Source organism: Lethenteron reissneri, chromosome 38, assembly GCF_015708825.2.
Source record: "Lethenteron reissneri isolate LAM-NWPU_2019-01 chromosome 38, ASM1570882v1, whole genome shotgun sequence".
Taxonomy (NCBI): Eukaryota; Metazoa; Chordata; class Hyperoartia; order Petromyzontiformes; family Petromyzontidae; genus Lethenteron; species Lethenteron reissneri.
Genome location: NC_083816.1, coordinates 3,735,847 through 3,760,838, shown reverse-complemented (window position 1 = coordinate 3,760,838; position 24,992 = coordinate 3,735,847). Strand labels below are relative to the sequence as shown.

Below are 24,992 nucleotides of genomic sequence, written 5' to 3'. Positions count from 1 at the left end.
TTTCGGCCCGTGTGCAGCAACCGTGATAGCAAAAAAATAATGTGGCAGTGCAGTAAAACCCATTGTCCTGTACTATGGGGCCGTCCATAAATGACGTCACGCGATTTTGGACGATTTTTGGTCCCCCCCCCCCGTCGTCACACAGCGTCACAAAAAGTCAGACCCCCCCCTCAAATATGACGTCACAAAGCTCTACCCCCCCCCCCCAAATAAAACATGCTTCAAATCGATTTAAACTATTGTCATTGTAGTGCGTATTTAATGCGGCTCTGCACTCTGATGTTGCAGGAGAAAACATTTATTAAAAAGTATATTTAATTAAGTAGAACGTCTTGTCTATATTTATTTAAAGTTGCGCATTTTTACGTGACGTCGTATTTCTCAACCCCACCCCCCTTCGTCACACATCATCACAAATGTCTGACCCCCCCCCCCCCCGCAGGTGCGTGACGTCATTTATGGACGGCCCCTATGCGGTATTGTCCATGCTCCCTCCATCAAGAACCCGTACACCTGAGGGCGAGGCCAGGGAGGGGATGAGACGGGGGTCCTGGCCGCGGGTGCACAGCTCTCAGTGTCAATCCACTGCTGGATGAGGGCCTCCCGACGCCGTGCGGGTGGTGGAGGGAAGGGGGTTATCCTGGGACCCATACTTCATCACTCGGGCCCGTGCGGGCTGGTGACAGCGGGGAACCGTAGAAGTACTGTACAACCACAGTGGCCGAGGCAATTCGTCTTGTGCGCGCCAGGTGGCGCCACGCCTTCACTCAGCACCACAGTGGCTCGATATCTTGGATCTCGGAAGCTCAGCGGGGCTTGAGCCTGGTGGCTAATTATGGAAATCCACCCGGTAATAGCAGTCGGGTGTAGGCTTGGGCTGCAAAGTAGACAGGACTTCAACAGATCTTTGAATCTATCTGTGCGGAGTTATCAGTGTTTCCCCGTGGCCGTGTTCCTGATTCTTCCCACACGAATCCAAACTCCTTAGGGGCCGTCCATAAATGACGTCACGCAACCTAGAGGCGGGGGGGGGGGTCAGAGATTTGTGACGATGTGTGACGAAGGGGGGGGGGGGGGTTGAGAAATGTGACGTCACATCAAAATGCGCAATTTTAAATAAATATAGACAACACGTTCTACTTAATTAAATTGACTTTTTAATAAATGTTTTCTGCTACAACATCAGAGTGCAGCGCCACATTAAATACGCACTGCAATCACAATAGTTTAAAGCGATTTGAAGCATGTTTTATATTGGGGGGGGGGGGCAGAGCTTTGTGACGTCATATTTGAGGGGGGTCTGACTTTTTGTGACGCCGTGTAACGATGGGGGGGGGGGGGTCAAAAATCGTCCAAAATCGTCATTTATGGACGGCTCCTTATCCACGCATCTCCGATGTAGCAACAGCGTCCTGCTGCCAGCGAGTGTTGCGCTCATGAATACGTGAAGGGGTCGCAGTCCAGTGCCACACGATCAACTCACATTGTCCGATGCTGCTGCTCCTGCTGCGTTGGCAGTGCGGTGCACAGAGACAACCAACAACCAGACTCAGCACATTTGTCAATTCTAGATTTGAAGCTTTCGTGACTGCAATGATTCACAGATGCCCAGTAGGGGCAGGTAGGGACGTGACAACAACAAACATTACAAAGACATTATTTATTATAGTGCAAAGTACAAGAAAGGCAACCAAATCACACAAAAATATACAAATTCAACTTAACCATACCCGTCCTGCCAGGCAAAGCTAAGGGGCCGTCCATAAATGACGTCACGCGATTTTGGACGATTTTTACCCCCCCCCCTCGCGTCACACGGCGTCACACAAATTCAAACCCCCCCTCAAATATGACGTCACAAAGCTCTGCCCCCCCCCCAAAATAAAACATGCTTCAAATCGCTTTAAACTATTGTCATTGTAGTGCGTATTTAATGTGGCGCTGCACTCTGATGTTGTAGGAGAAGACATTTATTAAAAAGTATATTTAATTAAGTGGAACGTGTTGTCTACATGTATTTAAAGTTGTGCATTTTGATGTGACGTCACCTTTCTCCCCCCCCCTCCTCGTCACACATCGTCACAAATGTCTGACCCCCCCCCCTAGGTGAGTGACGTCATTTATGGACGGCCCCTAAGTGATGTAGTAACTATTTTTCAGAAGCGACCTGGCCACAAATAACAACACTGTGGCCTTACAAGATTATTCGACGTTTCGGAAAATGACCTTTCTTCAGAGCAGAGACACAAATGGGTGATGTGTTGTTGACGACTCAAATGTTATGGTGGTATCAGACGACAGCGAATTTCAATTCCTAATGAACACACCAGGTGGCGCCCCTCAACCAGCAACACAGTCGCCAGCAACGCGCCCGGTGTCCGTGATGACAACGTGGGAGTTCCACGTGCATCTTGTGTAAGGGGCCGTCCATAAATGACGTCACGCACCTAGGGGGGGGGGGGGTTGAGGAATGTGACGTCACATCAAAATGCGCAACTTTTAATAAATATAGACAACACGTTCTACTTAATTAGACTTTTTAATGAATGTTTTCTCCTACAACATCAGAGTTGCAGCGCCACATTAAATACGCACTACAATGACAATAGTTTAAAGCGATTTGAAGCATTTTTTATTTGGGGGGGGGGGGGCAGAGCTTTGTGACGTCATATTTGAGGGGGGTCTGACTTTTTGTGACGCCGTGTAACGAAGGGGGGGGGGGGGTCAAAAATCGTCCAAATCGCGTGACGTCATTTATGGACGGCCCCTAACCAGGTCAGAAGGCAAGAGACCCGGATGAAAGCAAAATCGCACAAATACAAAGTACAGCAACGTAGCGACCAGAATAAAGAAACAACCGAATAGAATTTCGATTTAAAGCTTCCGTGACTGCAGGGATTCATCTTATTGGTTCTTTCGGTAAAGTCACGTAGAATTGAAATAATAAAATAATACAAATAATACAAATAAAACATAATAAAATATTTTTCACGACGTTTTCGGCCACAACGCAAGTAGCCGTCCTCAGGTGGAGAACAGGCCTGTCGAGGAGACAGTCAGACATGTTCTCCACCTGAGGACGGCTACTTGCGTTGTGGCCGAAACGTCTTGAGAATTATGTTTTATTTTTATTATTTTAATTCTACGTGACTTTACCGAAAGAACCAAGAAGATGAACCGAATAGAAATCAGAGCAGACAACCAACGAGAGAGAAAATGAAATGCACTGCAGCAATGTAGCAGAGACCCCCTCCCCTCTAACACACAGAGATCCCCCATCGTAGGCTTCACAGACTGCTGGGGCAAGTGCTGTTAGCGAGTAGCACCTATGAAGGCCGGCACGGTGCAAGAGGGGGCCGGTGGCCAACACTGCGGCGATGTTTACACACCACGCCGGGTACTAGTTTGAGGCCGAGTCGACCTAGGGGAGTCCCAGAATCGTCACCGGTGTTGGGCGTGAGCGGGAATCTAATTCGGGTCGCCGGGTTCGTAGCGCAGCGCGCTAACCACTACACCACCGCTCCCCCCCCCACACACACACAGACACACAGATACACAGACACACAGAAACACAGACACACAGACACACAGATACACAGACACACAGATACACAGACACACAGACACACAGATACACAGACACACAGATACACAGACACACAGATACACAGACACACAGACACACAGATACACAGACACACAGACACACAGATACACAGACACACAGACACACAGACAGACACACAGATACACAGACACACAGATACACAGACAAACAGACACACAGATACACAGATACACAGACCACTCACGCAGACACCGCAGGGAGCCCCGAGATGCAGACGGCAGGGGTCAGTGTTGTCCCAGAGCTGGGCTGGGAAGCATTTCTGCGCGTGCAAGGTGTATATAAAATAATTAATTATTATTATTACAACAATAGAGAAAAGACAAAGATCTCCCCGTATAGCCTTAACAGACTGTAGGGGCAAGTGCGGCTAGCGAGCAGCACCTATGAAGGGGGTGGGTGGCCAGCGCCACGCCCGACCGCCTTTGTCTCCCCAGTGGCGATGTTTACACACCGCACCAGGCACTCATTTGGGGCTGAGTCGACCTGGGGGAGGCCCGGAACCGGTTCAGATAATCGTCACCGGTGTTGGCCGTGAGCAGGAATCGAACCCGTGTCACCGGGTTTGTAGCGCAGCGCGCTAACCACTACACCACCGCTCCCCACAAATGACAACAATAGACACAGACCCAGCGACACACACAGCGACACACACAGCTGAGTGCTGTAAGCGAGCGCCGGATGAAGGCCGGCACGGCGCACCACGAGGTGGTGTGATGTGGACAGTCAACGACGTCCGGCCGCCTTTGTCTCCCCCACCAACCCCACAAAGCGCGCACGTTTACCGGGTCTTCATTTCAGGCTGAGTCGCCCGAGAGGAAGGACCCCGGACCGGTTCAGATAATTATCGCTGTGCCACTGATGCCGGCCGTGAGCGTGAATCGGTGCACCACCGCTCCCCCCTTCACATCTGCGCATACGAATTGACACGCTCTCGTATGGACCCGCACGCGTCTCGTCCACTCGCAGGCGTCTAATAAAGCAGCAGGCTTCAACTTCAACGGTGGCACGTAGAGAACATTAATATGACGTCTAGACCAAGGAGATCGACATAACGCGCGTTCCACGCAGCCACACACACAAAGACAAAGATTCCCCCGTGGAGCCTTAACCGACTGTCGGGGCAAGTGCTGTTAGCGAGCACCTATGAAAGCCGGCACGGTACAGGTTATCAACACCACCACCACGCCCGACCGCCTTTATCTCGCCAGTGGCGATGATTTTACATACCGAACCAGGTACTGTTTTGAGGCTGAGTCGACCTAGGGGAGGACCAGGACCGATTCAGATAATCGTCACCGGTGTTGCTTGTGAGCGGTGCGCGCCCACTGCACCACCGCTCCCCACACGCACACAAAGACGCGACGACACGCACGACTCCACGATCACACACCGCCAACCACCCCCCAGACACACCACCACTTACATACACCCATACACACCACCACTTACATACACCCATACACACCACCACTTACATACACCCATACACACCACCACTTACATACACCCATACACACCACCACTTACATACACCCATACACACCACCACTTACATACACCCATACACACCACCACTTACATACACCCATACACACCACCACTTACATAAACCCATACACACCACCACTTACGTGCACAACGCCCAAGGGCGCCCGTGTTGAGGCTGAGTCGACCTACGGGAGGTCCAGGAGCGGCTCAAATATTCTTCCACTGTCCTATCAACATAAAACACCCCTCGTGCAACCAACACCCCCACGGACACCCAAATCCACCTCCATAGCAACCCGAACCCACTCCACCACAAAGACAAAGCTCCCCCGGACAGGCACAGCAGACTGTTTGGGGCAAGTGCTGTTAGCACGAGGGGATGGGTGGCAAGCACCACGCCCGACCGCCTTTGTCTCCCGAGTGGCGATGTTTAACCACACACCGCACCAGGTACTTGTTTGAGGCTGAGTTGACCTAGGGGAGGCCCAGGACCGGTTCAGACAATTGTCGCCGGTGTGGGCCGTGAGCGGGAATCGAATTCGGGTCGTCGGGTTCGCAGCGCAGCCGATGCCACCGCTCCACCCGACAGCGGACAATCTCACACACACCCACACACCCCATCACCACACAACCCATGACAACCCCCCGACCCTCAACACCTCTACCCCCCACAACCCAATCCTCCCACAACGTTACACCACCCACACCCACCCTCCACCACCACCCATCCCCACCCTACATCATCCACCCACACCTACCCTCCACCACTCACCCTACACCACACCCACCCTACACCACCACCCACACCCACCCTACACCATCACCATCACCCACACCTACCTTCCACCACTCACCCTACACCACCACCCACACCCACCCTACACCACCACCCACCACACCCTACACCACCACCCACACCCACCCTACACCATCACCATCACCCACACCTACCTTCCACCACTCACCCTACACCACCACCCACCACACCCACCCTACACCACCACCCAGCCCACCCTACACCACCACCCACACCCACCCTACACCACCCAGCCCACCCTACACCATCCACCCACACCCACCATACACCATCACTAACCCTACACCACCATCACTAACCCTACACCACCACCCACCCTACAACACCCCCCACACCCACCGTACCCCACCACCCCATCTCACACCCCCACACCCTCTCCGCATTGTTTATGCTAATACTGCGGGGGGCGGGGGGGGGCGAGTAGGGGGAGGGCCGCAAGGAGGGGGGAGGGGCGCGAGCAGGAGGAGGGGGAAGGGGCGCGAGGAGGAGGGGGGAGGGGCTCCCCCCCCGCCTCGCACGCGCTTTGCCATTTTGCGTGGAGAAGAGCGGCAGGAGCGGAGCGGAGAGATCCGCGGCGAGAGAACAGAGAGAGGGAGAGAGAGGAGGGGAGGGGAGAGGGAGGAGAGAGGCAGGCGAGAGGGAGACACGATACGAGGGACAGGGCGCGAGAGAGAACGACGAAGGACGCGAGTAGAAGGACGAGGAGGGAACGAGGAGGAGAGAGAGGAACGAGAGGAGACGCCGCCGGGTGACCGCGCTCCCCCCGCGCTGCTGCTGCTGCTGCGCTCGCTGCCATGGCGAGCAGCGGGGGGCGGTAGCGATGGAGGCGGACGTGGAGGTGCAGGAGGGATCCGTGCGGCGCTAGCGGCCACCTCGCCCCCGCAGACATGGATGCTCTGGTTCTCGCCTGGACTCTGGCGTTCTCGCTCTGCGCTCCGCTCTCTTTGTTAGCCTCCTCCTCATCCTCATCCTCCCCGGGGCCGGGCTGGCGCGACGCGGCCAGCGGAAAGGAGGCGATGGCGCCGCGCTGCGCCCTGCCGCCCGACGGTGCCCCCCTGCTCGTTTACGTGCGCGCCCTGCTGCCCCCGAGGACTGCCCCCCCCGGCGCCGCCAACCGCACCGCGCGCCCGCACGGCCGCGGCTGCGCGCAAGCGAGGACCCCCCTCGCGCACCCCGGCTCCCTCGGGACGGTCCCCTTGGTCGTGCGCGCGTCCGCGCCGCCCTGCGTGGCGCGGGGCCGCCGCTTGCTGAGCCTGAGGGCCGCCCCCTACTCGCCGCAGGGGGAGCCCCCCCCTGGCTCGCCGTCCGAGGGGCCCCCCTGCGAGGCGAGGCGCGTGTCCGGGGACTCGCGCCTCGCCGTGGACGCGGCTAGGGGGGCCGTGTTCGCGCGCCGCGCCCTGTGCCGCGGGACCGCGCGGATCCTGCTTCACGCGCTCTGCCCGGGGCCCCCCGCGGTCCCGGGGTCCCTGGCTTCCCCGGAGTCGGCCCCCGGCTCCCGCGGCGGGGCGCTGCGCCGCCTCCCCGTGCTGCTCTCCCTGCGCGTGGCCGCGCCGTCTCCCGGCGCCGGCGGGGACGGCGAGGCCGAGCCGGAGCGGCCGGCGCCGCCGCCTCCGCGGAGGAGGAGACGGCGGAGGAGACGCGCCCGGGCGGCCAACAGCTACCCGCGCTTCCCGCGGAGTTCGTACGACGTGGTGATGGCCGAGAACCAGCCGCCGGGCACCGCGGTGGTGACGCTGGCGGCCAAGGACCCGGACGAGGGCGACGCGGGCCGCTTGGAGTACTCGATGACGGCGCTGGTGGACAGCCGGTCGGGGGACCTCTTCTCCATCGACAACGCCACGGGCGCCGTGGTGACGACGCGCGCCCTGGACCGCGAGAGCATGGCGCAGCACCAGTTCCGCGTGACGGCGGCCGACTGGGGCTCGCCGCGACGCACGGCCACGTGCGTGCTCACGGTGCGCGTGGCCGACATGAACGACCACGCGCCCGTGTTCGAGCAGAGCGTCTACCGCGACACGATCCGCGAGAACGTGGAGGAGGGCTACCCGGTGCTGCAGCTGCGCGCCACGGACGGCGACTCTGCGGACAACGCAAACATCCTCTACCGCATCGTGCGCGGCGACCAGAGCGTGTTCGAGATGGACACGCGCTCGGGCATGCTCACCACCAAGGGCGTGGTGGACCGCGAGCGCGAGGAGCGCTACACGCTCGTGGTGGAGGCCAACGACCAGGGCAAGGACCCGGGCCCGCGCAGCGCCACGGTCACCGTGGTGATCGGCGTGCTGGACGAGAACGACAACTACCCGCAGTTCGGCGAGAAGCGCTACTCGGCGGAGGTGCGCGAGGACGTGAGGCCGCACAGCTCGGTGCTCGCGGTGGCGGCGACGGACGCGGACAAGGACAACAACGCGCAGGTGCAGTTCAGCATCATCAGCGGCAACAGCCGCGGCCACTTCTCCATGGACGCAATCAGCGGCGTGGTGGAGGTCATTTCGACGCTCGACTACGAGCTGGAGCGCGAGTACACGCTGTGGGTGCGCGCCCAGGACAGCGGGCGGCCCACGCTCTCCAACAACTCGGGCATCGTGACCGTGCACGTGGTGGACGTGAACGACAACGCGCCCATCTTCCTGAGCACGCCATTCCAGACGTCGGTGCTCGAGAACGCGGCTCTCGGCCACTCGGTGCTGCACATCCAGGCCGTGGACGCCGACGCGGGCGAGAACTCGCGCCTCACCTACAGCCTCTCGAACCTGCCCGCCGCCTTCCCCTTCGCCATCAACAACGGCACCGGCTGGATCACCGTCGCCTCGGAGCTGGACCGCGAGGCCGTGGACCGCTACGAGTTCACGGTGGAGGCGCGCGACCACGGCTCTCCCAGCCTCAGCGCCTCGGCCAGCGTGAGCATCACGGTGATAGACGTGAACGACAACAAGCCCGAGTTCACGCACAAAACCTATCACGTGCGTCTCAACGAGGACGCGGCGGTGAGCACCAGCGTGCTCACCGTCACGGCCACCGACCGCGACAGCAACAGCGTCATCTCGTACCAGATCTCGAGCGGCAACACGCGCAGCCGCTTCGCCATGACGAGCCAGAGCGGAGGTGGCCTCGTCACCGTGGCGCTGCCGCTCGACTACAAGCAGGAGCGGAGATACGTGCTCACCATCACCGCGTCGGACGGCACGCTCGCCGACACGGCGCAGGTGAGCGGAGCGAGCGAGCGAGCGAGCGAGGAGTGGGACGCGCCGGTTGCTTCGTTCGTCGTTTGGGGGTCGCGAGGTTCAACGCCATCGCTCGCGGTCTCTTCGCTTCGGCCTTCAGTGACCGCTCTTCTTGCAGTCTCGTCATCATCATCACCACCTCCACCACCACCACCGTTAGGGTTTCGTTTGCCCTGTGGATCATCGACCTCTGGGTGCCGCTCCAATGTCCGTCTCTGTCACCTGCCCTCCTCCACCTTGCGCACCGTGTCCCGTCATCACGACCTCATCCAACGATTCCCAACCTCCAAATTGCTTGACCCTATCCTCCACCCTGAACACGTGTCCCACCCATCACAACCTGCTCGTCTTCTACAGCGCTTTCCTGCCACGGCCCATTCCCACCGGGGGTGATAAAGGTCAAAACGCAAGCAGCTTTGATGCCAGGAGATTAAGCAATTCTGGAAACACCCAAATCAATAGGCGACTAGCAGTAGCACGTTCATGCAGCAGGTTTCGAGTGCGATTCATGTAACCAGCGTGAGAAGGCAAGCGGCGAGGGATGAGTCTCGTTTGTGAGTCATCCGGATCGTCGAAACCACAACAGCAATATAAGCGACCAGAGCGAAACACACCTCGCAGCAGGCTGTTGAACAGTTGTACCTTATAAAGAAAGCAAGACAATAAAGTATTGTAGTATAGTAAGTATTGTAGTATAGTAAGTATTGTAGTGTCGAGTGTGAGATGATTTCACGACGCTGCTGCTGCTGCGTCTGCTGCCGTTGTCAGCGGTGCCAAAGAATCACCAACACCAATAATTCTACACTTTTGTTAATTATGTAAGATAGGCGACGTTTCGGGCAACGGCCCTTCTTCATAGCACGTGAATAGACGCAGTGTAGATGCGAGATGAGCTGTGACGACGAGCGGCTCTCGTATTGTCCACACGAGTACCAGCGGCCCATTCATCGAATCGCTCTCCTGCCACCACCGGTGCATGCCGAACCATCCCAGGTTGCTTACAGTAGTAACCTGGCCCGCCTCGCCCTGCTCATGGCGAGACGGGATGTGTGGGCTCCTCGACGGGGGAGACGTTGAGCCGTCCAACCTCGGTGAGCGGGAGGGCACCTCGTGTGCCCGGAGTGTACCCACCGCCGGCATTTGCTAAGCGAGTTTGAGCCCTGGTTAGTTACTCTTTGGTTATTTCGGTAAAGTCACGTATAAAGATAAAATAATAAATTAAATACTAGCATACGACGCTTCGATTGCAACACAAGCAATCATCATCAGGTATAAATGAAATAGAAACACAAATCTAGTATACTTAGAAATGTAATGTAATACAACAGAGAGTCGGATAACATAATAGCCAACACCCTATTGTTTTATCTCTCTCTCAAATTTAGCATTCTCAGGAAGAACGTAATCAACCAGGTAGGGTGTTGACTGTTATATTATCCGACTCTGTTGTATTACATTACATTTCTAAGTATACTAGACTTGTGTTTCTATTTCATTTATACCTGATGATGATTGCTTGTGTTGCAATCGAAACGTCGTATGCTAGTATTTAATTTATTACTTTATCTTTATACGTGACTTTACCGAAAGAACCAAAGAGTAATTCCTGCAGTCACGAAAGCTCCAAATTAAGTTTGAGCCCTGGTTAGTTCTCTGCAGCACTCGGATTCATTTATTTATTTCCAGTTTTCAGTCGCATTTATTTGGAATAACCCTGTGAGCAATTCGGCTCTTTGGGATGGGAGACAACCCACCTGGCACCGCGTCGGTTGACGCAGCCCTGAGCTGCGGGATGTTCAGTCGCGATAGCAGCTGCGTGGTGCATTGTTGAATGCATCTGTGCGGCGCTTGTGAGTTTCACCCGCCGCTCTCCGAGTTCTGTCCATTTGCCCCCCCCCCCCCCATCTCTCACGAAGCCCACGCCCGCACGTGCACTCGGTGCCATTGGTCAAACATCCCAAAGGAGTCGCAGGGCCATCCACGGAAGGGTTGTCTGGAGGCTTGGTGGCCGAATATTGTGCTGCAGTTGTTAGAGCATCGGGGCCTTTAATCCGTGGGTCTCCACGGCTCAAGTGTCGCCCGGTTCGGGCGAGAATACCGAAACTTGGGCGGGACCCTCCTGAAAAACCAAAGTCTTGAGCTTTCTTTGGGGCAATCGGACTAAACACGTGGAGTGGAATTCGTCACCTGTGCGAGGAGGTGGTCATGGAAGAGTAGGTGGTGGTGGAGATGGACGTGGTGGGTTGTCGTGGAGGTTAATGGTGGAGGTGGTGAGGAGGTGTTCGAGGTTTTGGAGACTCCTCTGCTTGGTGCATCTCGCTCAGTCTGCCACAGCCCTCGTTCTGCTGTTCTCATCCTTGCTCGTGATGGCAGCAGCAGCAGCGGCAATATGGTTCAGGAGCCACACACACACACGCCCATGTCGAGGTCTGCTGGCCACGACGAGAGGGCTTCAAGAGGAGAGAGAGGGAAGCATCTCTCTCCTCTTCCTGCTTAGTAGAAGGAGCGCAGACTACAGAGATTTACGAGACGGTGCACAGTGACGCTGCTGTTGCTGCTGTTGCTGCAGCTGTTGTTGCTGCTGCTGTTGATGCTGCTGTTGTTGCTGCTGTTGCTGCTGCTGTTGCTGCTGCTGCACCCCCCCCCCCCCCACCACGACTAACACCACTAGCACCATCACCGTCCCCCACTTCGCCAAAACTGCAATGGCCAGCGTGGTGATGTAATGATCAAAGGGGAAACCCCGCGAAACCGACACGGCCCGGAGAAGCCTTTCAACCCCGTCAGTGATAGTCCACTACCGCACAGTAACAACGACTAGGGGGGCTGGGCTGTACAGGGGACAAAGGCGCAGCTCTGCAATTACCCGCTGATCCCGCCACTGCTCGCGCCAATGCTGGGGATCTCCAGAGAGCCCCCCCCCACCCCCCTCCGTCCCCCCACCTTCAGAGGGGGAACTTTGGCCTCCTTCGTGTAGGTTGCCCAGGCGTCTTGGGAAGAGTTGGGAGTGCCCACACTTTACCCCACCGCACGCAAGCTGCCGGCCCCACTCACTAGTGGTGCAGTCTACGAATCTATGCTGCTGGCTGGGCAGAAGTGCCGTGGGGGGGGGGGAGATATGGGGGAGGGACGGATTTTAGAAACCTGAAGTGTTGTTTCAACGGCCACGCCAGGAGATCGATGCCTGTAATAACGGAGCAGCATGTATGTACTGTATGTGGAACTTCTTTCGCACCGTACGTAGCCAAACGCGCTAATCGGAGGTGCGGGGGAAGGACAACCGCAACCACCTCCTCTTGTTCCTTACCTCCAAGTTCTTTCCGCCATCCCCCTCCTCCACCTTTGCGCACGCGTCCCACCCATCACAACCTCCAAGTCCCGACCTCCGAGTTGCTTACCCCGCCCTCCAAACTCCACCTTTGCGCACGTGCACCACCTGTCACAAGCCTCCAGGTTGCCTGACCCACCCTTCCTTTCCCACGCTGTGCACACGCGCGCGTGTCGAACACGCGTGCGTGCCGTGCGTTGCAGGTGTTCGTGAACATCACGGACGCGAACACGCACCGGCCCGTGTTCCAGAGCTCGCACTACTCGGTGAGCGTGCACGAGGACCGCCCCGTCGGCAGCACCGTGGTGGTCATCAGCGCCACGGACGAGGACATGGGCGAGAACGCGCGCATCACCTACTTCATGGAGGACAACGTCCCGCAGTTCCGCATCGAGCCCAACAGCGGGGCCATCACCACGCTGGTGGAGCTCGACTACGAAGACCGCCCTACCTACACGCTCGCCATCACCGCCAAGGACAACGGCATCCCGCAGAAGTCCGACACCACCTACGTGGAGATCATGGTGAGCGACGTCAACGACAACGCGCCCAAGTTCCTGCGCGACCACTACCGGGGCTCGGTGCTGGAGGACGCGCCGCCCTTCTCCAGCGTGCTCACCGTGTCGGCCACGGACCGCGACTCGGGCCTCAACGGCCGCGTGCAGTACACGTTCCAGGGCGGCGAGGACGGCGACGGCGACTTCACCGTCGAGTCGACGTCGGGCCTCGTGCGCACCGTGCGCCGTCTCGACCGCGAGAACGTCGCCGTGTACAACCTGCGCGCCTTCGCCGTCGACCGCGGCTCGCCGCCGCTCAGGACGGCCGTGGACGTCGTCGTGACGGTGCTGGACGTCAACGACAACCCGCCCATCTTCGAGCTCGACGAGATCCCCATCTACGTGAAGGAGAACAGCCCCGTGGGCTCCGTGGTGGGGCACGTGACGGCGCGCGACCCCGACGAGGGCCCCAACGCGCAGGTCATGTACCAGATCATCGAGGGCAACATCCCCGAGGTCTTCCAGCTGGACATCTTCTCCGGCGAGCTCACGGTGCTCACCGACCTCGACTACGAGGCGCGCTCCGAGTTCGTGATCGTGGTGCAGGCGACGTCGGCGCCGCTCGTGAGCCGCGCCACCGTGCGCATCCACGTGGAGGACCAGAACGACAACAGCCCCAGCCTCAGCAACTTCGAGATCCTCTTCAACAACTACGTGACCAACAAGTCCAACAGCTTCCCCGTGGGCGTGATCGGCCGCGTGCCCGCGCACGACCCCGACGTGTCCGACCGCCTCACCTACGCCTTCGAGCGGGGCAACGAGTTCAACCTCCTGGTGCTGAACCGCTCGACGGGCGAACTGCGCCTGAGCAGCAAGCTCGACAACAACCGGCGCCTCGTGGCCGTCATGCGCGTCAGCGTCACAGGTGAGGCGCGGGCGAGCCTGTTGTGTGTGTGTGTGAGGGTTTGTGTGGGGTGAGGGTGTGTGGTGTGAGTTTGTGTGGGGTAAGGGTGTGTGGGGTGAGGGTGTGTGGTGTGTGTGGTGAGAGTGTGTGTGGAGTGTGTGTGTGGTGTGGGTGTGTGTGTGGGGTGAGGGTGTGTATGTGGTGTGTGTGGTGAGGGTGTGTGGTGTGTGTGTGTGGCGAGTGTCTGTGTGTGTGGTGTGAGTTTGTGTGGGGTGAGTGTGTGTGTGTGGTGAGGGTGTGGGGTGAGTTTGTATGGTGTGTGTGGTCAGGGTGTGTGTGTGGGGTGAGTGTGTGTGGTGTGTGTGGTGAGTGTCTGTGTGTGTGGTGTGTGTGTGTGTGGCGAGTGTCTGTGTGTGCGTTGAAGGTGGTATTGGCCACCCGTCCCCTCGTGCGCTGTGCCGACCTTCGTGGGTGTTCCCTAACAGCACTTGCCCCAACAGTCTGTCGTGGTGAGAGTGTGTGGTTTGCGTGTGAGGAGAGGGTGCGTGGTGAGGGCTAAGAGATGTGGCACGGGATGACCGCGGGGTCTGCGTTGCGGAAGAGAAGAGCCGCATTGATCTTAACCCAATCACGAACCCTCAGCCTGGACGCAAGGCCCTAGCACTGACCCTAAGCCTCACACTTAGCCCTAACTCTGGCCATACCCCGGACCTTAACCCTAAACTCCAACCCTGACCCTAATGAGATCCTGAACCCTAGCCCTCAATTCTATCCCATCCCTTAACAAGGGGACCCTAGGCCCTAACTTTCGCCCCTAATACTAACACTAGCCCTAACACTGTCCCTAATGGGCCGTCCATAAATGACGTCACGCATCTAGGGGGGGGGTCAGACATTTGTGACGATGTGTGACGGGGGGGGGGGGGGTTGAGAAATGTGACGTCACATCAAAATGCGCAACTCTAATTGTTATAACAACACTCCTACAACATCAGAGTGCAGCGCGACATTAAATACGCATAACGTCATTTATGGACGGCCCCTAACACCAACACTATCCCTAACACTAACACTCGCCCTAACACTAGCGCTAACGCTAGACCCAACACGAGCATTAACAACGATGGCCTCATCTGCCAACTCTCTCCCCTGCTGTTGCCTCGACCGCTGTCCCGTCGCCACGTCCGCGCTGTGCTTCGTTGTTGTGCCGATGTTGTGCCGATGTTGTGTCGATGTTGTGTCGTTGTTGTGTCGTTGTTGTGCCGATGTTGTGTCGATGTTGTGTCGTTGTTGTGCCGATGTTGTGTCGTTGTTGTGCCGATGTTGTGTCGATGTTGTGTCGTTGTTGTGCCGCTGGTGCTGCGGCTCGCGCTGTGAGCGGTGTTGCCAATCGATGCCCGGAGTTGGGGGTCGCCGTGGTGGTGGGGCTGCAGGTGATGATGGTGCGGGGGGAGGAGGGGGCTGTGGGGTCCCCGTGTCTCGGGGTCTCGGGGGTCTGTCTTCAGGACCTTGCCCCCCCCCTCGCCTTATCCCCCCCACGCACACACCACCTCGCAGGGTTTCCGCGTGTCGGAGGTCCGCGCGCGGGGTCCCCCCCAGGGACCCCGCCCGGCCCCCACGTGCCGGGGATTAATCGTGTTTGTTCTGGAGACGCGAACTCAGGAAGACACGGCGCAATTACGCGCGTGGCGCGAGAGGCGGGTCCCCGGTGAGCGATCTGGGTCGAGGGGTCCCCGGTGAGCGACCTGGGTCGAGGTTGCCCGGTGAGCGACCTGGGTCGAGGTTGCCTGGTGAGGTCGAGCGGGCGCGAGCGGGTCCGAGGGGGTCACGAGTTCGCGGCTCCCGTTGTCGTTCGTCCCCGCGTCTCGCCGGTCCCGCGCCGGACAGCTGAAGGGGCTTTTCACTTGTTTATTGGGGTGTTCCTGCGTGTTTACCGGGAGAAGATTACAGAGTGGGGACGCCGGGGCCCCCGGGGGCTTCGGAGCAGAAAGCGGAGACGGCGGAGTGAGTGGGAGCAGGGAGGGAGAGGGGGAGATGCGCTAATTCGTTCTGTGTTCAGTGTTCAGTGTAAATCTGGCCACTTCAGCCCTCACTGCCTCACCACTCACTGCTTCACCACTCACCCCTCACTGCTGCACTCCTCACTACTTCACCTGTTCGTGGGGTGCAGCAGGAGGCGGAGAATAAGTGCTGACCCCGTGATCTCATGACCCCGATAATGACCTCCTTTAGTGGCGGGCGCTGTGTAAACACGCGCTGATAACATCATCGCCATTGCTCCGTCTCTCCCGGGCAGGGAGCGGCCTCCACACTCCTCACTCCGCACTCACTCAGCCACTCTCCCCACACCGCACTCACTCAGCCACTCTCCCCACTTCCCACACCTCACTCACTCAGCCACTCAGCCACTCTCCCCACACCGCACTCACTCAGCCACTCAACCACTCAGCCACTCTCCCCACTCCGCACTCACTCAGCCACTCTCCCCACTCCCCACACCTCACTCACTCAGCCACTCAGCCACACTCCCCACACCGCACTCACTCAGCCACTCAGCCACTCCCCACACCGCACTCACTCAGCCACTCAGCCACTCTCCCCACACCGCACTCACTCAGCCACTCAGCCACTCTCCCCACACCTCACTCACTCAGCCACTCTCCCCACTCCCCACACCGCACTCACTCAGCCACTCAGCCACTCTCCCCACACCACACTCACTCAGCCACTCAACCACTCAGCCACTCTCCCCACTCTGCACTCACTCAGCCACTCAGCCACTCTCCCCACACCTCACTCACTCAGCCACTCAGCCACACTCCCCACACCACACTCACTCAGCCACTCAGCCACTCCCCACACCGCACTCACTCAGCCACTCAGCCACTCTCCCCAGACCTCACTCACTCAGCCACTCTCCCCACTCCCCACACCGCCCTCACTCAGCCACTCAGCCACTCTCCCCACACCGCACTCACTCAGCCACTCTCCCCACTCCCCACACCGCACTCACTCAGCCACTCTCCCCACTCCCCACACCGCACTCACTCAGCCACTCAGCCACTCTCCCCACACCGCACTCACTCAGCCACTCAGCCACTCCGCACACCGCACTCACTCAGCCACTCAGCCACACTCTCCACTCTGCACTTACTCAGCCACTCAGCCACTCTCCCCACACCGCACTCACTCAGCCACTCTCCCCACACCGCACTCACTCAGCCACTCAGCCACTCTCCTCACTCTGGACTCACTCAGCCACTCTCCCCACACCGCACTCACTCAGCCACTCTCCTCACTCTGGACTCACTCAGCCACTCAGCCACTCCTCACACCACACTCACTCAGCCACTCAGCCACTCTCCTCACCTCACTCACTCAGCCACTCTCCTCACTCTGGACTCACTCAGCCACTCAGCCACACCGCACCACAGACTACACTCACTAAACCGCACTCCCACACAGCACTCTCCCTCATATTAGCCGTGACCAGGAATTTAACCCAGGTCGCCAGGTTCTTTACGTGGTGTTCAACCCACAGTGCTCATTACCATACGCACACACAAAGACAAAGGTCCCCCCTATAGCCTTAACGGACTCTTGGGGCAGGTGCTGTTAGCGAGTACCTATGAAGGCCAACACGGCACACGAGGTGGTGGGTGGCCAGCACCAGGCCCGGTCGTCTTTGTTTTCGGAGTGGCGATGTTTACACACCGTGCCAGGTACTCATTGTGGCTGAATCGACCTTGGGGAGGCCCTGGACCGGTTCAGATAATCGTCACTGGTGGTGGAATCAAACTTGGGTCGCCGGGTTCGTAGCGCAGCGTGCTAAATGCTACAATCACACTCCCCTATACACACAAAGACAAAGATCCCCCTATAGCCCTAACAGACTATACACACACACCAACACGCCCAATATAAACTCGACACACACACGCTGACCAAAAACTGCTCCCAGCTACGGTGGCATGGCCATCGTCGTCACGCCGATCAGTCTGCACCGCCAATGAGAGTCGACTACTCGATGCCCCCACGCTCATTTCCAGAGGGTACCACGTGATTCACTACAATTGGCCACGTAGAGCAATTGGACACCGCTGATGTGATACCACGTCAGGTGGCACCGGCAGTGAAATGTCTCGTAAATATCTTATCTGTCGATTTTTAAACAAAAACTGGGGTCTTCAGACAACATTTGTCAAAATGTGATTCACATCATCAGGGCTCCCCGATGGTGTAAACAAATGCGGTCTCCAACTCTTACGATCCAATTCGTCTCTCGTTTGGCCCCTCTTTTTGTGCGCTATGAAGAAGAAGGGCCATTGCCCGAAACGTCGCCTAATGTCTGTTGTTTTTTAAGGCCACGCACAAAGAGCATTGTTATTGACAAGGGACATGTTGAGCTGTTGTTGTTGGTTGTGCGCCACTGCCGCAGCAGCAGCACCAGGTATAATTCGTGTAACAGTGAAATTTCCGCACTTGGCTCACGGACGATCAGAGAACGTGGAGGCTGCCGCTGCTCCCACAGTCGCGCCAAGGCCACTTCGCCTCTCTCTCTCTTCTTTCCCGACACGATTGGCCACCGCTGCCACCGCCGCCGTTTTGAAAATCGCCACTTTGTTATGGAGATTAGGAGAGAAACGGACTCTCATCCAGCCCACCCTCCTGCCTCACCCCCCCTCCCCATGTGATCCTCCCAGCCCCCTTCCCTCCCACCCTCCCTCACCGCCCCACCCTGGCACCGATGGCCACTCATGAGAAACCACTCGCCGAAAACTTCCAGCGGCGGGCCCGGCGTGGGAATGGATGCCCCTTCACCACCCGCTGCCCTCCCATCACTTGCTGCCCCATTACTGCTGCCCCCTTCAGTGCTACTCCCGTCTCTTGCTGCTGCCACGGCCTTCCTTCATGTTTTCCAGCAACGCCGCCGCCACCGGGGTTGAGGGGACCCAGTTTGAGTGGTCAAGGTGACACAGGTTGAGTGACCAAGAGGACCCAGTTTGAGTGGTCAAGGGACCCAGGTTGAGTGGCCAAGGGGATCCAGGTTGAGTGACCAAGGGAACTCAGGTTGAGTGGTCAAAGAGACCCAAGTTAAATGGCCAAGAGGACCCAGGTGTAGTGGCCATGGTGTGTGTTGAGGGGGCACAGCACAGCATGGCTTTGTCCCCCCGTTGTGCAAAATTCATGCAGCAGGCGCCTCCCACTGCCCCCCCGTTTCCCCACATGGCGGTCAGAGCGGCGTGGAGGCTGAGTGGTGGCGACCTGCACAGTCACGGGTGGCTGGAGCTCTGTCTCGGGGGAGGAGGCGTAGTAGGGGAGTTGTACGAGGGAGGGGAGGTGTCCAGCCCCAGATTTACCGTGCAGTGAAGTCCCTCTCGCTCGGCTACTAACTCAGGCCTTGTCAGCAATAAAATGCGGACAACGGCAGAGGCTGCTCGTACCGAGTGAGGTATGGCCGTGGTGGAGCGGGGAGTGGTGTGTGGGCGGTGGGGGGGAGGGGCACCGCCCCCGCGCTAATCAAGGACATATTTCCCACGACGCGTGGGCGAGTGCGTGTCCGTGGGATCTGGCTCTCGTCCCCCCGCACCGCGCATCCTGGCGGACACCTGGGGCTGTCGAGGCCATCGGGGCCCGGACGGTTTGAGCAGCGGGGGCCCCCACACAGTGGGGAATGTGAGGATGTGAGGAGGCGCAGGGGGACCTCTGGGGACCCATGGGACGTGGGGGAGAGTCCTTGAGGTGGCGGCTCGGATCTGGGTTCTATCCTGGGCCTGTCCCCCGAGCGAAGGCCCCCACCCCCACTTCACATTGTGTCCGTTAATCCAGGCGTGGCCGGGGCGCGCGGCCGAGTGGGCGCGCCACGCACTCCCGGCCCGAACGACCGCCGCCGATGCCGCGTCGTTGGTCGCGCCCCGGCATGAGATCCCCTGAATCGTGGCGTGGATTCCACCTCCACCTCCTTGTCACAGTGGCAGCCGTGAGGTCGCGGCAGCCGTGAGGTCGCGGCGGCGCTCAGATGGAGTCCGCGTCGCGCTGTCCCGTGAGGGTTGCCGCCCATCCTGGTTCTCCCCCAGGATCGTTGTCTTCACTTTGATGTGGCAACCGGTGCATCCCGTTTTTTCCGTACCTCGGAGGTAGCAAAACCCTACGCCCGATTTATCTCACTCAGAGGGGCCCGGTCCTTCCTGGGCCTTGCCGTGGAGGGCACGAGAACGTCCCTGCGTGCACACGGATGGTGCCACGGAGGGTTTTCCCGTGCGGAAAGTGGCACAAGGGCCATGCCGCCGTGAGATGCGGCTGCGTTTTTTGATGCCGCGCCGAGCCCCCGAAACTGCCCCTCATCATCGTCCCCTGGCACGAGATCTTACGCTCCGTATCGTTGGCTTAAAATGGAAGTATTTTGCACGATGTTTTTCATAGATAAACCAGATAATTTTTATTTTTGTTCCATTGGAGAAGCCCGCGTCGCTCGCCACCCGGGGAACCCCCTTGCAGATGTAGTGTTCCATCTCGACGGATTATCCAGGTTAGATATCCTAATATAAAAAATTATTCGAATTATGAGCAGAAGTTGCTGCGTTCTGTTTTATTGAAGGCTTCTGGTTGTGGTGTGTGACCACCGTTCCGCTCGGAGAGGGACCCAGGACCGGTTGCATTAAACTCCGAGGTGCGCGGTTGGCTACGTACGGTGCGAAAGATGTTCAACATACATACAGATGTTAAGACCCCAACAGCTCGCTTGGAGAGAGAACCGTGGCCGAAATCCTTTGGGACCACCGTCGCCGACGAACGAGTTGACGGCGGGGACAAAACGACGATCAGGCACCTAGCCCGGCACCAAGCCAGACACCTGGCCTGGCACGGGCCCAAGGCCGTATCGTGTAGAGAGAGAGAGGCTCGTCACCCCCGGAGAGGGATCGCGGCGGCTCTAATGACACTTAATCCGCTGGCCGCGACCGCTCAGTTTTCAAGCCTGTGGGTGTTAGGGACGCGCGGTGCGAGAGTGTGAGAGAGAGTGTGTGTGAGTGAGGGAGTGTGTGTGCTCGCTAACAGCACTTGCCCCTACAGTCTGTTAAGGCTATACGGGGGATCTTTATCTTTGTGAGGGAGTGTGTGTGGTGCCACTGTAGTTTAGCGGTTAGCAAGCTACGCTACGATCAGTGACGATTATTTAAACTGGTCCTGCGTCTCCCTTAGGTCGACTCAGCCTCAAATGAGGACCTGGTGTGGTGTATGAACATCGCCACTAGGGAGACAAAGGCGGCCGGGCGTGGTGTTGGCCACCCACCCCATGTGCGCCGTGCCTGCCTTCATAGGTGCTGCTCGCTAACGGCACTTGCCCCAACAGCCTGTTAGAGGCTATACGGGGGACCTTTGTGCAGTGCACGTGGCGGTGACCACGTGGCGGGGCCTGCAGCGAACTCAGCGACTCGGCGACTCTGCCGGTGCTCGTGGAAGTCGTGACTCACGTCTGTGGAATCTCCGCCTCAGCCACGACCTCCTGCAGACGCCTCGTACACCCGTACCCTAGACCTGAATGCTATACCTGGACCCTATACACCGCACTCTATACACTGCATCCTATACACCGCATCCTATACACTGCATCCTATACACCGCACTCTATACACAGCATCCTATACACCGCATCCTATACACCGCATCCTATACACCGCACCCTATACACAACACCCTATACACTGCATTCTACACCCCGCATCCTATACACCGCATCCTACACATCACAGCACACCCGAAACCCACATCACACACAGTCCACTCCAGCCCACCACACATAGCACCCACGCCACAGCCAACACCCGCAGCCTGCACGTACCCGACACCCACACAGCCCTGTCAACCACACGCGAATGTGAGCCACTCCCCCCCCCCTAAACGACACAGGTGCACCCGCCTGCCCCCACGGACAGATGAAGTGGTAACGGCGTGCTGGCACACGCACGCGCCGACACAAACATTCCCCGTGTGGGCTTTTAACAGACTGTGAGGGCAAGTGCCGTTAGCGAGCAGCACCTATGTAGGGTGGCCGGGCAGCACGCCCTGCCGCCTTTGTCTCCCCAGTGGTGACGTTCACGCACGGCGCGGGGCACTGGACTCATCTGAGGCTGAGTCAACCTAGGGGGAGGCCAAGACCGGGTCGAATAATCGTCACCGGTGTTGGCCATGAGAGCGGGAATCGAACTCGTGTCGCCGGGTTCGTTAGTGCAGAGCGCTCGCCGCTGCACTACGACTCCCACGTTACCCACAAACCCCCGTGCCCTCTTCCGAACGGAGCTTGGCTGTGATCCCATTACTCGAGTAGTAATGGGATTGCCCGAGTAGTAATGGGATTACTCTCCGGCTGATCGGTTCCGTTACTGCACTCATCAGACCACGCGAACGTCGTTCTCTCGTGTTGCCGTTCTACGGGACGCGGTGTGACGGGAGACGGTGTGACGGGGGGCGGTGTGACGGTGTGACGGGAGGCGGTGTGACGGGGGGCGGTGTGACGGGGGGTGGTGTGACGGTGTGATGGGAGGCGGTGTGACAGCAGGCGGTGTGACGGTGTGACGGTGTAACGGGAGGCGGTGTGACGGTGTGACGGGAGGCAGTGTGACAGCAGGCGGTGTGACGGTGTGACGGGGAGGCGGTGTGACGGGGAGGCGGTGTGACGAGAGGCGGTGTGACGGGAGGCGGTGTGACAGCAGGCGGTGTGACGGGTGACGGTGTGACGGGAGGCGGTGTGACGGTGTGACGGGTGACGGTGTGACGGTGTGACGGGGAGGGCGGCACAGCCCGGGACTGATGCCACCCCATGCCACCCCATGCCACAGCGAGCGAGCGATTGAGCAAGCGAGTGATTTGAGCGAGTGATTGAGCGAGCGAGTGATTGAGCGAGTGAGCGAGCGAGCGAGAGAGCAAGTGAACAAGGCATCCATCTCCTCTGAGCTCAGAGGGAGCTGGAGGCATCGTCAGGCGTGGTATGGAATGAGCGGTGTTTTTTCACGATGTGAGCCTTTTGACAGCGATGATGATTGATGGCAATGAGACGATGATGAGGATGATGACAATAACAGTGACGATCATGGTGACGATGATGGTGGTGGGGAGGATTATGACAGTGAGGATGGTGACGATGATGGTGAGGATGATAGTGAGGATGATGGTGGTGAGAATGATAGCGAGGATGATGGTGGTGATAGTGACGATGATGGTGGTGATGATAGTGAGGATGATGACCATGAGGATGATGGTGGTGAGGATGATGATCGTGAGGATGATGGTGGTGAGGATGATGGTGGTGAGGATGATGGTGGTGAGGATGATGGTGGTGAGGATGATGATCTTGAGGATGATGGTGGTGAGGATGATGGTGGTTTGTTGGTGATGGTGATGATGATGATCGTGAGGATGATGGTGGTGATGATAGTGAGGATGATGATCGTGAGGATGATGGTGGTGATGATGGTGGTGATGATGGTGGTGAGGATGATTTTCTCAAGAATGATAGCGAGGATGATGATGATGGTGGTGATGATGGTGATGATGGTGGTGAGGACGATGATCGTGAGGACGATGCTGATGACGGTGACGATCGATGTTGGGAATGCGCGATGACGTCGCGCTCCTGGAATCCGATGCCGCTTATCACAGAGTGGGCGACTGAATGGGGTCGCGACCCCGTTGCCGTGAAGACGGACGGGGGGGAGGGGGGCGTGGGGGGGGGCGTCCCCGCGATCATCGTGGTGGAAGCTCGTGCGAGCCGTGATGGTGCCCTAATAGGGCCTGAGATGGAACTACTTTACTGTACGATGGTGCTGTCGCGGTTGTGTGATGGGGGCTGTGATGTGGCTAAAATAGTGCAGCAACATCCCTTTCTTCCGTGGGGGGGGGGGGGGGCCCAATGAATTCAGCAGAGGAGGGGAAGCGGCATTGTCATGTTGCGTTTGGGTGCCGTGGAATTTGCATCTGGATCCCGTGGTGTTTGATGTATGGGTCCCGTGGTGTTTGCATCTGGGCCGTATCGATCTGCAACACAGATCTCTTTGCGTTCTCGGCTTCATCTTTAAAAACCCAAATCCTTCTCTTCCCTCGCCCTGGGCGGCGGGGAGGAGGAGGGGGGGGTCACCCTGCACCCTTAGAAGCCCTCACTGGAGCCCCCACGCCGCCTCCTGCGGTGTTTACTCAGAGAATGAATAACCCTGGCACGGAGCCGTCTCCAACCCCGGCAGCAAAGTGTGACGGGGGGAGAGAGGGAGGAGGAGGAGGAGGCAGAGAGTCACTTGCCCCGGGGACTTGCAGACTCGCCCCCTCCCTCATCCCTCCACCCACCCACCCCGGCCCCACCACCCCCCGCGGTGACACCACGGTGAGCCCCCCCCCCCCACGACGTTTCGGCCTTTGTTGGGCTTCGTTGGGATGAAACTTGCGGGCGTGCCGCTAATCGGATTTGGTGTCCCAGGAGAGGTTGGGGTCCGTGGTGGGGGGGGCGAGAGGAGATGGAGCCCCCCCCCCCTGCCCGAGTGGAGTGGTTAACGCGCTGCGCTACAAACCCAGCGGACCCGAGTTCGGATTCCCCACCCACGGCCAACGTTTATCTGAACCGATCCTGGGCCTACCCTAGGTCGACTCAGCCTTAAATGAGCAATGCCCGAGGTCGATTCCGCTCAAGGCCGACAACAGTGATCAATTGCTGTACCGGTCCTGGGCCTCGCCTTGGTCGACTCAGTCTCAAATGAGTACCTTGTGCGGTGAACATAACCACTGGGGAGACAAAGGCGGGCGGGCGGGCGAGCGGGCGTGGTGCTGGCCACCCACCCCGTGGTGTTCCGTGTCGGCCTTCACGTGCTACTAACAGCACTTGCCCCAACGAGTCTGTTGAGGCTCCCACGGCAGAGTGGGACGGCTGTGAGGCCGCGTTGAAGCCAGTGGCCCGATGGAGCAGGTGGCCTCCCAGCCACCGTTGGGCACGGAGGTGACGGCGCCCGGATCTCGCTCCAGGGACAGAACGTGGGGCCCCACGGGCTTCTGAACGTCTGTGAGACAAAGAGCTTAATAGCTCATCGGATTCCTCCAGTGGGAATAAACAATTCCGATTGATTC

General features: G+C 58.5%; 1 protein-coding gene across 5 annotated transcripts in view; it reads left to right on the top strand.

The window, feature by feature from the left end:
- The first annotated feature begins 6,484 nt into the window (after positions 1-6,484).
- The window catches only part of LOC133351737 (cadherin EGF LAG seven-pass G-type receptor 2-like), a 122,160-nt gene continuing 103,652 nt past the window's right edge, over positions 6,485-24,992 (top strand). For all 5 annotated transcript variants that reach the window (XM_061567198.1, XM_061567197.1, XM_061567195.1 and 2 more), the window contains exons 1-2: positions 6,485-9,139; positions 12,689-13,907. In XM_061567198.1, coding sequence (XP_061423182.1) covers positions 6,821-9,139; positions 12,689-13,907 — 3,538 coding nt within the window. In that variant the 5' untranslated portion in view covers positions 6,485-6,820. The remainder of the gene's footprint in view (positions 9,140-12,688; positions 13,908-24,992) is intronic.